General features: G+C 39.6%; 1 protein-coding gene across 9 annotated transcripts in view; it reads right to left on the bottom strand.

Annotated features, from left to right (window-relative positions):
* The window catches only part of ptprt (protein tyrosine phosphatase receptor type T), a 256,950-nt gene that overhangs the window by 47,355 nt on the left and 196,669 nt on the right, over positions 1 to 12,926 (bottom strand). For all 9 annotated transcript variants that reach the window (XM_058631865.1, XM_058631867.1, XM_058631868.1 and 6 more), the window contains 4 exons: positions 11,256 to 11,336; positions 10,872 to 10,907; positions 1,337 to 1,429; positions 370 to 479 (listed from right to left, as the gene is read on the bottom strand). In XM_058631865.1, coding sequence (XP_058487848.1) covers positions 370 to 479; positions 1,337 to 1,429; positions 10,872 to 10,907; positions 11,256 to 11,336 — 320 coding nt within the window. The remainder of the gene's footprint in view (positions 1 to 369; positions 480 to 1,336; positions 1,430 to 10,871; positions 10,908 to 11,255; positions 11,337 to 12,926) is intronic.

The following is a 12,926-nucleotide window of genomic DNA, read 5'->3' as shown; positions in this document are numbered from 1 at the left end:
CAGGGTTGAATATGCATGACATAGAATATTATAAAAAGATATGATAAACTGTGCTCAGAAATAGTCACAGGCCGAGCACATTCAGAAAGACAGAGGGAGAAAACAAATCTATGGACTTATGAATAAAGAAAGACAGAGGGGAGGGGGATTGGTGGGAGAGTTATGAAGAAGATTTGAAAAAGGAAATAGATAGTAAGGGAAAAACACATAATATTATGATGAGGGGTGGAAAAAACCCAGCAGAATTATTCTGGGGTTACAGGTAGATTTTACTTTTACTGTCTTATTAACACCTGCTTCTGTCTAAAGATTGACACCTGTTTCACTGTTGTTATCACCATATGTCTCTGTGTGTGCATTGGTTTTCACCTCATACTCCTCCTTGAAGCCATAGCCTTGTCCACATTTCATCTGGGTGATGTGTTGAAGGAGGTCGGCAACTCGGATAGCTGGCTGAAACTGGCCTGCCTGGAACTGACCTGCAGGAGGATAAGCAGGAGAAATAAAAGGTGAATATTTAAACAGTTAGAGGAAGAGGCTGAGTCCAGCAAATCATTGCATTTCGCAATGTCTTCATTTTGCAAGTTCATTTTGAGGTAAATAATCTTCTTAGTCTGCCTGAAGCATCTGCCAGCGTTTTTTTTTTTAATAAATTGTCAAATAAGCAATTGATGATGCGGATTATTGAATTATTCTGTACATACATCATTTATCTGATCGCTTAATTTCTTCTGCCACACAAATAACTTGCATCTGGCAAATAACAAACTGACTAACTACTGGCGTCGCTCATCCCTGACTCAACACATGGCATGCAATATAATTGACAGACTAACTCTGCTGAAACTCTAATTGAGTGCTCAATTATCTGGCTAATTAAATAACTAACTGCTCATGTGACTCATAATCAAAGGGTTATCAAAAGTTTTGAACTCAGACAACAAGGTGGAGGCATGTCGGAACAGACTGACTGAATTCATGCTGGCTCACTAATAAAGTAACCAAGCGACTAACCTTCTATATGGCTGGCTGGACAAACATGCTCACTGGTTGAGTGATTAAAGGAATACTTTTACCGATTTGCATTTAGCTTTGCATTACTAGAATAGGGGGTAGTATTGTTGAAAAACTGTGCTTCCCAACGTCAGTTTCCCCTGAGTTGAGAAATATCTTCATTCATTTCTTTGTTACGTGCCCACCAGTGACACTATATTCTAGTAATACAAAGCTAAATACACACTGGTGAAGTATTCCTTTAACTACCTCTTCGTCTTATAGGCCAATTAAGTGACTAACCCACAACTCAACAAATGAACTGACTGTTGTGTTGACATACCGCTCTGGTAGGAGAGCTCCACAGACTCACAGCCTCCATAGGGAAAACTCTGCAGGGTCAGAGACGGCTGGGAGAGTGATGGCTGGCTACTGTCTGTAAATATAGGAAGGTGGGGGGGGGTGTTGGTAGTGAAACATTACCATGACAGGATACATACCAACAACCCACACACACACACACACACACACACACACACACTCAGTATATACAATATGTGTGTGCTGGTGCACTGCATGGACACATGATTTAAGGTGAGAGTGGGGACAGGTCACAAATGACAACTGATCAGTTCATATGACTCACATAAAGCCCTTTGTTGTGATTGGTGGACATGATGAGAAACGCCATTAGAATATCTCTCGCGAAATTAAAGAATGGGGGGATAGATTGGACGACTGTCTTTCTATAGTATTCATCAGAATAGGTGGAGGGACAGATGAGGGACAGATGAGGAGGGTTAGAGACTGGTGAGGGAATGTCTTCTGCTGTACATCATGTTAAACAAGTTGAATAGAGAGTGAAAGAAAACCAGAAAGCAAATGAAAGTGTAACATATTAATTGAAATAGATTGAAAAATGGCCATTTAATATTTTCAACAGTCATGGAATCTGAAACAGAGGCGCTGTAATGTTGCTGTGGATACCCAGACAGGCAGTGTGAATTAAAGTGTGTCTGCGTGTGTGTGTGTGTGTGTGTGTGTGTGTGTGCATGCGTCTCAGAAGGAAAGAGGTTTGTAATATAAAAGTGCATGACTTTTATGTTTTCTTAATGGAGCTATTTGCATGTTAATGATGGCTGTGGATTCATTTGTGGCCTAAAGTGGCTCCTCCATAAACCAATCTAAACACTGGCTTCCCTAAACGAATGAAGAATGAGGAGGCCACATGGGTCAGACTCTGTGTGTGCGTGTGTGTGTGTGTGCGTGTTTGAATATGCATGTTTCATGTGAGGGCAGGGAGGAAATGGGATGAGTAAAATGAATGATTCACAATATCCAACACGTGTTGTATGGAAGTGATATACGAGTGAAAGAGAGAAGATGAGAGGAGATGAGCTGATAAATGGGTTGAAGGAAGAGGGGATTGTAAAGGAGGACAGAAGAGTAAAGATAAAAGGAAAAGGAAAGAAGAGGCCACGGAGAGAACGGAGATGGAAGGAAGGTAACGAGGACAGTAGCACTGAGTGGAACCGAGGGGAGGAAATGAGGGGAGAGGTGAAGGAAAGACAGGTGTAAAGAGAGGAGAGAAGGAGAGCTGGGCAGAGGTCAGGACAAACACAAACTGTCTGCCCAATGAAACAGAACCAGGTCACACTGTGCAATGCTTCTCCTGAGTAGCTCAGCTGAGAATTTACTCCATCTTTTCCTCTCATCACATAAATCTATACTAACTCTTGTCATCTTCCTTTCCTGGGTGTTATTCAAAACCTGGGTGCCCTGTGTCAGATATATATCAAGTTCAATGCCTAAACAAAGGCCACAAAGAGGAAACCAGAATGGACATACAGTATGAAGTGAATGAAGTCTGGGTATGAGAAGTCATGTTAAGATAACTTTAAAACATGGAGTTACGCTGCAGGAAAACACATGGAGTTACGCTGCATTGTTACAAACGTGCACACATTTTCAAAACTGAATTGTGTACACTTTGTCTTTCCTTTTACTTAATCGTATCCCTTCTTTAACTGTAATTTTCAAGCACACTCCCTGTCTTCATCCCTCAGATATCATTGTTTACTGTATACCTGTATTTAGTTGCGTCCCTATTACCATAATGAAGACATAAGGAAAACTCAAACAAATGCAGCTTTGCATTAGTTCAGGCAGGACACAGTACTCATCCACCCCAGCCGTAATCAGCTGACAGCCAGCTGACTACAATCTATCATGCTCCAGTCACAGCTACTCTCACATCAAGACGCTCCATTTAACACTCGTCCCTCACTCATTTACTGCTGCACCAATGCTGCATCTCACCGCTGCAGCTAGATGATATTTGACGGACTCAAAAGTTCAAAATGTTATTCACTGTCTTGCAGGCCTCGCTCTTGTATGGAGGTTTCATGAATGCAATGCGACAATGCATCTTATGAGGATGATAATCAGGCCGTATTTTATGGCTGTAATTGTCCAAAAATGTTTAATGTGTAAGTGCTTCTGCCCCTTTTTCCAACATAATTTTCACTTTCAATATCTGGTAGTTATTGAACCGTTTAGGAATAGCAGTACTGAGAAGCTGACGTCACAAACTGGTAAATCTTGTCTGTGATTAGACCATCGTTCCGCGGACGTCCTGTGGGCTATGGGCACAAAGCTCGATTGTTCTGCTTTCCACTATCCGTCCATCTGTCTTCTACCACTTTATCCTCCACATAAGGGTCGCGGGGGGGGGGGGGGGCTGTGCCAATTTCAGCTGACAAAGGGTGAAAGGTGGGGTACACCCTGGACAGATCGCCGGTCTATTGTCTTTGAACTTTTCAAGTTCACAAACGATCTAGGAGTTACGGTAAAGAAAAGCATGCATGCCAAATCCTGTTGGCAAAGACAGGATGGTAACAGAAGGATTAAGAGAAGAGCCATCAGTGCCAAGTCTAACTGCATTTCTCTTTGTTGCATAAAATGGTTTCAGTGTTCCTGACGGAAGCATATTTCCTAAACAGGAAGACACACAATCAGGAAAAACTAACAAATGGACATCGACAAAAATCCTTAACCAAATCACAGATATAAACACACACTGAGGGTTAGGCCTCCAGAATCAAAGGAGAGGTATATGCCTGCGTTTATACATTACATGTACTCCCTTAATAAGTGTGTGCATGTAACTGCTTACGTTTCAGTATGCAGGGTTTTCTTTCTCCTGATATGTGTGCGTGTGTGTGTGTGTGTGTGTGTGTGTGTGTGTGCTCTGTTAAGCGCACCAAGGTCAAATATGCATTAAGCCAGGCATGAAATGGAGTCGTAGCTGCAGCTCCACAACAGTGACTATGATGAAGACATCTCAATGCTAATGGAGAGATTTATTGACCCCCAACAGTCACAGGGCTTTGTGTGTGCGTGTGTGTGTGTGTGTGTGCGTGAGAGAGTGTGTATGAAACGGACATACGGAGAGTGCTGAGTGTGCGCATCTAGGGCGGTTGACAGTGAGAGAGCGATTGTTTTAGAACTCGCGCGCAAGTTCTTTCAAGCGAGCGCGTGCATACATATTGTATATATATGAAGGCCATTTACACCATCAGTGCGTGTCAGTTAGTGCAGTCCTTCATGCTTGGCAGTGTGCTATATAAAGTTGCCTCCTCCTACACTGTGACTTTATTAATACTCCATAGTTATGGATGACTTTGACTCATGACAACACAGTATCACTGCGTCAACTCTGCACTCGGAGTACAGTGGACTTCAGTCTGTTTACCTGACCTTCCCACATTTTAACATGTGGTTCACACAGTGTTTGTAATCAGGTCTATTATTAAGTCAGCAGTTTTAGGGTTTGTCCCAATCTTAACCCTTCGTGCTCACGTGGCACGGATCTGTGCCACAGGTGCACCCATGGTAATTTGACGCAGCGGCATCCTGTGGGTGTGTGTTTATAGGTCACACCCTTTTTTTTTTCATATTCTCATGTGTTGTAGAGACAAAGTTATGATTCATTTGATATAGCATTTTTAGTAGTGATATAAAGTAGGAAAAATTGTGCAGAAGTCACAAAATAGACAGTTTTTGTCTTCTTTTTGTTCATAAAAATGAGCCAAGTGAATTTTGAACAGTGACGTATTTTCAAATTTCACAAATTCAATCGTTTTTTTTAAACATTTTGAGTACTTTTTGCTCAGGTGTGTTTATATAGTTGGTGAAATAAAGGATATAAGACACTCTATATTGCACATTATTATACCCTCTGTATATACTGTATGTTTAAGCAGCCAGAATGCTCTAAGGGTTAATGTCCCAATGATCCATTACTTCAAATACATGTTTGAGCTTCCTATTTCATGTATTGTATACTAATCTACTCTGTAAGTGTGTAAAATCATCATTTCATGTGCTACATGATTTCATCTTTTGCAATGTGTTACATATTTGAGCATCAATATCCATTGACACACCACCACAAAAAGCCACAGTCAGAGAAGCAGCCATAAGGTTTGCCCGTCACATGAAGGGGTGATGACAGCACAACACCAAATAATCTAACATGAGGAAATGTCGCCATGCCATGAAATGAAGGTAATAAGCACTGCAAGCTGTTCTGCATCCACTAACACGCTGTCCAAAGACAGAAGTAGTTGCAGGGAACCTTTACAAAAATGATTAAAAGTTGTAGCTGGTAAGTTCATCTCTTTTTCTGTGTTTCTCTGAAGCACAAGGTCAAGTTCAACTTAATTTTAGGCCCAGTGCCGCAGAGCCAGGCCAGTGGAATTCTCATCGGTATGGATGAAAAATTGCCCTGATATTTGAAACACATTAGAGTCTGCGGAACAGTGAGCATAAAAGATTGAGGATACAAGAACGGCTGAGTACAGGGGGGGGGCTGAGCAAGGGGAGCCAGGGAATGAGAGAAATGTTGATGGAAATCCAAAAGAGAGGAAAATTAAAAAGAAGTTCAACAATCCTTGAACCCAACAGAGGCTGCATGCGGCGTAGGAAAGGCATTGATTTACAAAATCGCTTTCTGATGTAACCACCATTCCCTCACTTTTAATAATTTGCTCATTTTAACAGTGATGAAGGATCTCCCATGTGACAAAATTGTAAAAAATGCGTTTCATTTTGCCTTTAATTTTAAGATCTCATATTGATTTACAGGGATTTTCACAATTTAACTTGCGGTTTTCATTTTAAATTCACAGTGTATTTCATCCACCTACAGCCAATGTTTCAAACATTTGTTGTGGTGTTTTATTCGGCTTTATGAATGAGAGCATGCTGTGTGCATGATTTCACATCTTCAGCCAGAAGGTGTTTCTCTTCTCAACATGAGTCCAGGCTTTATAAAAGACGAAAACAGATGGGACGATCAAGAAAAAAAAATATGAAGAACAAAGGCGGGGCGGAGCTTAAAGCAAGTGGACAGAAGAACAGATTTAATGAAGGAGTAAAAACAAATAAAGAGATAAAAAAGACGTGGAAGGAACAAGGCAGAACAAAATAGTTCGACAGGCAAGTTCTACTACAAAAATGAGTACACTTAAACACTAAATCAGCTTTTCTGATTTAAAAAAAGAAAAAGAAAAAAAAGAGCGTAATTTAAATTGGGAAAGTCCCAGAAGAGAACAGTTGAAAACAAAATCAAGGACAAAACAAAGGGACAAATTCAAATCCGTGGGGAAAGACAAAGCAGTCACATGATGGAGGATAAAGAAAAGCAGCAGATTCTGGACTTTAGATCAACTGGTGTAGCCCCTATAGGTCACTAACCAAGCTGTTGATTTGGACCCTGCGCTGTCCTCTCCAGAACTGGACCTATTTCCATAAATCATTTATAATAGCCATGATGCAGCTTTTGTACCTGAAGTGGCATTCCTAGTCTTTATAGCACTCTTGCATTGTTACCATGAGGGAAGCACATTTCACGACAACATGTTCCGGGTTAGGGTTTGGTTCGGCTCCACTTTTCTGACCGTGACATGTCCATTTCACAGTTTCTAATTTTACGTTTGTTGCGTTTGTCCACACTGTGTAGTTTCAAGTTGTAATTGGGCATTTGGACAGCGTGACCTCTATACTTTTGATTAATGTTTGATAAAAAAAATATCAAAGTGTCAAAGGGAACAGTAAAAGGAAGTCTTGTCAAAGGAAGCATGGGTAAGAGTAGAGTAGTGAATATTAGCTTTGTAAAAAGGTAGTCAACCTGCAGTTGTAAAAAAAAAAAACACAGTGGCTCAATCATCCCCGAACACATAAAGGTTAAAAATTACTATCTCTCAACCCTGCCCTTACCGTCAATTACGCAGCACTGCCACATTATGGCTAAACAAAATGACTACCATTAGCCATAATCACCTTACATGCAGCCTAATACTGGCCTGGGAAAAATAATTGCCCCTCAGTGTATGCTGAGCAAAAACTACTTCCAGTGCAACCAGAGCTGTGGATAGAAATTATGAGCTTTCACTCTGGACTGTCCTCCACTTCAACTGTGCAGAAGCACATTTGGTGCTTAAGTGTTTTCAGTGCAAAGCATCATCATCAAAAAAAAAAAAAAAAAAATCCACTAGTGAAAAATGTAAGATGTCACATCCCTAGCTTCTATGAGACAGGTTTAGTTTTAATCTGCAGGGAAAAAGAAAATGAACAGGGATTGTACAGACAGTTAGAATGATAGGATAATAGTCAGAGTTTCTTGAAATTTGTTATCCAGCGTTTTGCTGTAGCTTGTAGATGCTCTTGACAAAGCAAAGAGGAAGGTGCTCAGTTTTAATTACTGAGTTTTGCTTTTTTGAAGCCTTGATGCCTCGTTTTGTGTGTACGACTGTATTTGTGACAGTGAGTGAACTTAATTAACCACACAAATGCATGCTGAAACAGAACCCCTGCACTGCGAACAACAGTGAAGAAAGCTGACACTTGCTTTGTGAGCTGACAGAACAGTGTTTAACCTGCGTCAGTGTTGGCAAAATTGATTTGTTTTAAACGAAAAATGGGTTTGTGCATGACATGTATGCAATGTTGCAGTGGCTTTCTACTGATCTAATGGATTTATGGTGCGGTGCATTGCATCAACATATATATATATACAGTATATACATATACACCTCTGAGCATATTTTACAACTTTCTGATGATCTTTTTATCCATATGTTTGTAAAACAGACACACACACAGCTACACGGCTTAACTTTTGCTTGATCACATACTGGATTTATCCAAGCTCCCCCTTCCTGTCTTTGATCCCTCAATGTTTATCTCTTTCACTGTCGTCTTAATAACTTCCTTCTCTCCCCCCGCTCTCTCATTTCTCTCCCAGCTCTTCAAGCTATTGAAAAACAGTCTTCACTGGTACTGCTATTCATTTTAACCGGAAGAGTTTGTTGCTAACTTTGAAAAGTGAAATGTTTTTAATCTATTTAGTAGATGATGAAATACAGCTACACTACACCGAAGGCCACTTCAGACAAAATGAACAACCTAATGTATTTAATCAAAATCAAAGGAAATGAAGACCATGTAGGAAGTCGGAACCAATGATTGTTTCTGGTTTTTCTGAACCTAATCTGATGTAGTGTAACATTAAATTAAAAATAATACTTAAAGTGATACAAATAATAAAAATCATGTAGCGCATGAAACATCAGCACTTTGAAGTACCTGTAAAGTGATTAAAATAGCTCTCTCCTCCTAATGCACTACTACACACACATTCTGGTGTACTCGGTTAACTGGGGACCAGGCGCCGCGACTGTTGCTATTCAGTCGCATTTTTGTTTGTACAGAATATTATAGAAATGTTCCGCTAACAAACATATTTTGGTCATGTGGAAAAAATATGCTGAACAGAAGACGGGAGAGAAACAGTCTTTAGTCTTTACGCCACAGATTTTTTTTTTTAAACATGTTCTCAGTCACTACTTTGTAACATAAATAATGTGTGAAGAGGAGAAATGATGCATTTGCTTTACACGGTCTTCGCGTAATTTAATGTTTTTATGCAACATTTCAATTGTGAATATTATTTTCCACTGAAATCTATCACACTAAAAATTTAAGAAGCCAGCAAATAATCTTATCCCACTTATCCCTTGTTTCCTTAATTTCATTTTAGCAATCGTTGTCACTTGAATAACGATGATGACGATGGTGGTGGTGGTGGTGGTGATGATACAGCCATGATTACTGGTCAATTTGCAGGTCCCTCATCCAGAAATGTGTTGTATCAGTCAATAACATCCTTGTTATTTAGAGAGAGGGAGTTATGTGCTGTATTTACAACTTGATGGATGGATGTAAAAGTTTAATTGGAAAAGAAAAGATGGATGTAGACAAGAATGGAGTTGAATACGTTAGACAATGCAAGGAAGATGCTTGGCGAAATATGGAGACATGGATGACAAATAAATCCGTATGAAGAAAAGGAAGAAATGACTAATGGAAGAACGAAAGAGTGAATGGAGAGGTGACTGCAGTGAAGTAGAGAAGGGAGGTGTTGCCTTAGTGGGTGTAAAACTTAAGAGACAACATAATGGAAGGGTGAGTTGAATGAGACATGGAAAAGGAGTTGAGAGACAGATTAACAGAAGATAAGGATGATAAATAGATGCTTTATCTATACGTGGTATCATCCCCATGTATGTTCCACTGTATATAGTCAGTTTTTGAACACATTTGTTGGAAAATCATACTTTGTTTTGCTCTAGTTTTACATCTCGGGTCCTTCTGTCTAAATATAGGGAGAACAGATGGTTTAACAAAACTGGAATGTCAGTCTGCAAAGATGTATGACTGCAAAACTGTGCCATCATACAAATCACTCAAGCGTGTTTCTTTGCATTCTGCTTCATCATTCCTTAATGTGCAGTCAGCAAATGGCACAGAAATCTGTGTGGGAACTTGTATAGATTGCAGTTAATTAGAAAATGTGGGAATATTTCCTGTCCATTCATCATCTTTTCATTGGTCCGTCGATAAAAAAAAAAAATCAGCTACTTAACAACTGTGTTTTGGGCAAAGATATGATTAGATTTTTCAAACCTGGAAAAGAGGATTGAGAAATGGCGAGTACATAGAAAACAAGATGATTGAAGAATAATAATAATAATATCAAGTCCATACTGTGTATATTCCACATTATATTTTAACTCATTTTTTATAGGGTTAGTGTTTATATCTTTATATATTGTCCATTTTTTGGTAATGCATGTTTATTATGTATTATCTTTATCTATACTGTCTTTGCTGCTGTAACATTGTAAATTCCCCCACTGCAGAACAAATAAAGGACTATCTTATTTTATTTTATCTTATCTTATCAACGAAGAAATATTTTACATAGCCTTTTGGAGGGATTCAGATTAAGGATCTTGTTGGTATGGCCTGTATACTTCTGCACCTTTATTATGTCCCTCTTTTTACTCTCCTTTAATTACTTCCTTTTATATTCTGTTGTGAGTTTTATATGCGGAATTGTTTCGTCTCCATAAATATTTGTGCCGCTATCTTGACCAGGACTCCCTGGAAGAAGAGATCTTGTATCTCAATGGCACCTTCCTGGCTGAATAAAGGATAAATAAAAAAATAAAAATAAAAATAAATAAAAAATTAGAGGAGGTGTGGCGGGAAAATGACGAGTGAGCAGCTCCCTGACAGGAATTGCGAAGTAAAACACACACAGGGGCCATCTTCTTTGCAAAGGACTGGTCAGTGTGGCCAACAAAATGGTTTTGAAACGTCATCCTGTCCATGAGGAAATTGTTTGCCCGTGCGTGTTAGTAACAACACATGACATATGCCTGCCTGGCTGTCCACATTTTGTTTTGGTTGTCTCTCATATCACACACACACACACACATAAATACAGTAAGTTTAAAAGTTTTACTCACCTATAGAGGTTGTCGCTGGTACTGGCTCTTTGGACACTGCACACAAACCATGACATAAACATGACACATGACAGAGTGACAACTAATGCAAGTACAAACTAAAGTAAAATATGAACTTACACGTGTAAGATAGATTTAAGAAATAAAAAAAAAACAAGGTGAAGAACGGAGGAACATTAACACTTTAGTAAGAGATATCCTGCAAAATAAATATTACTTACAATTCCACAATTGTGGCTGTAGTCAATTTACATTTGAAAGTCTTTATGTATGTTCTAAGTATGAAACTACCTGCTCAGGTTCTCCAAAAATATTCTGAGTTAAAACACAGAATCACTTTTGTATTTGCAATAAGACTTCACGTGTGTGCGTTTCAGTGCGTACCTGAGTAATAGGAGTTCAGCAGGGACTTGCTCTGCAGTGTCTTGCTTCCCTGCATGGAGAAGGAACATGTAGAGGGGGAGGCTGGAGAGGAGACGGATGCAAAGAGATGTTGGGGGGAGAAGAATAAAAGGATGAAAAGATATGTGGAAATAATGAGGGGAATGACAGGGATGATGACAACGACCGGACAGAGGAGTAAAAGTAATGGTGAGAGGAAGAGTTGGATGGAGAAAGCGAATAATGAAAGGAAAAGAGCGAGACCAGAGAATGAGAGAATAGAAAACAGGAATGTGGGGAGTACAAAACAGAAAGACAATGAAAGGTTTAGGGAAAGGTAATGGCAGCAGCAAGTAAAAAGAAGGACAAGAGGAGGGAACGGAAGGACAGGGGAAAGACGGAAAGGTCAATGACCTCATCTTTACAAAACGCCAGCATAGGACACAGTTAACAATGACAACACTAAAGTAGATCAATAGTCAACACAATTCAACAGCACAAATAAATATCCAGTGACACTAACAGCACCATCACTGCTATCGGTATTGAATTTTGAAGCATTAAATTGTCTCTTTCTCAGTGAACATGCATTCAAATCGCATCAGTGACTACAGTAAAAATAAAGTGGAATGGACCAATTATGAGTAACATAGCACGAGAAAGAAATTAGAGTACTGTACATTTATAAGACGCTTCAGTACAGTGGGAAAGTGTGAAATCAGCATTAAGCTAAGTACGTTTAATCGGACAAAGTGCAGGAGACTAGGTAAAGAAGTAGATCAAATAAAGGACTAAGTAAGACATGTTTTTGTATTTATACAGTGCTTTTCTAGACTTGATGAGCACACAAAGCAGCTTTACACTGTTTTGCCATTCACACCACACGACTTGCTCTACCACTGAGGTACTGGTGGTGTTAGGAGAAGAGGCGAGTCTTTTCAGAAGGTTAAAAAGGGCTTGAAGTGCTAGTTTTCACCATCAAGGAAACCGCAGACAAAGACAGTCTGGACTGTGTCTGCCTTTTATGCAGAGATTCATGTCCGGAACATGGTGTCATCTGACAAGAATGACTTATTGAGGTCAAGGAACTACACGGCTTTGTAGAAATAAGTTACTTCAAAAACACTGCAGATGATCTCTTTTAACTTACAGAATTTGAATCTGGTGTGAACAATTACTGAAATTTATTGAAAATATTTTTCGAACCCGACATTGCGGCATTCACATCGGCCACAGATTTCTGCCCCGTGAAATTGCGATTTTTATTTTTTCGGATCGTGGTCGATTTCCCCGAGCTTCCTTTTCCGACACACTGGCGGCTAACCAATCCTAACGAGTGTTGTTGATGACGTACAGTTCAAACATTTAACACGGCGGTATCCCAAAACCCACAAGAATAAACTATAAAACGCATGGAGGGGGTTGCAATGGAGCTTCAGTGGGATGGTGTGTGTAAATCAAGCTTCAAAGCAGTTTTCACGAACTTTTTCCCCTCTCTCCACAGCAGCAGCTAAGCGTGTGCGCGTGTGAAGCCTGCTCTGGTGCGATTTCTTTGCGATGTTTTTGCAAAGACCTTAAGGGTGAAGCTATTAAACTAGTAGCTATTAAACTAGTAACTCTCCTGCTACACCCAAACCCATCACAGTGTCTGATCAGATTTTAAAATGACCACTG

Source organism: Solea solea, chromosome 6 (genome assembly GCF_958295425.1).
Source record: "Solea solea chromosome 6, fSolSol10.1, whole genome shotgun sequence".
Taxonomy (NCBI): Eukaryota; Metazoa; Chordata; class Actinopteri; order Pleuronectiformes; family Soleidae; genus Solea; species Solea solea.
The sequence above is the reverse complement of the archived record's forward strand: the minus strand, read 5'-3'. Positions and strand labels throughout refer to the sequence as shown.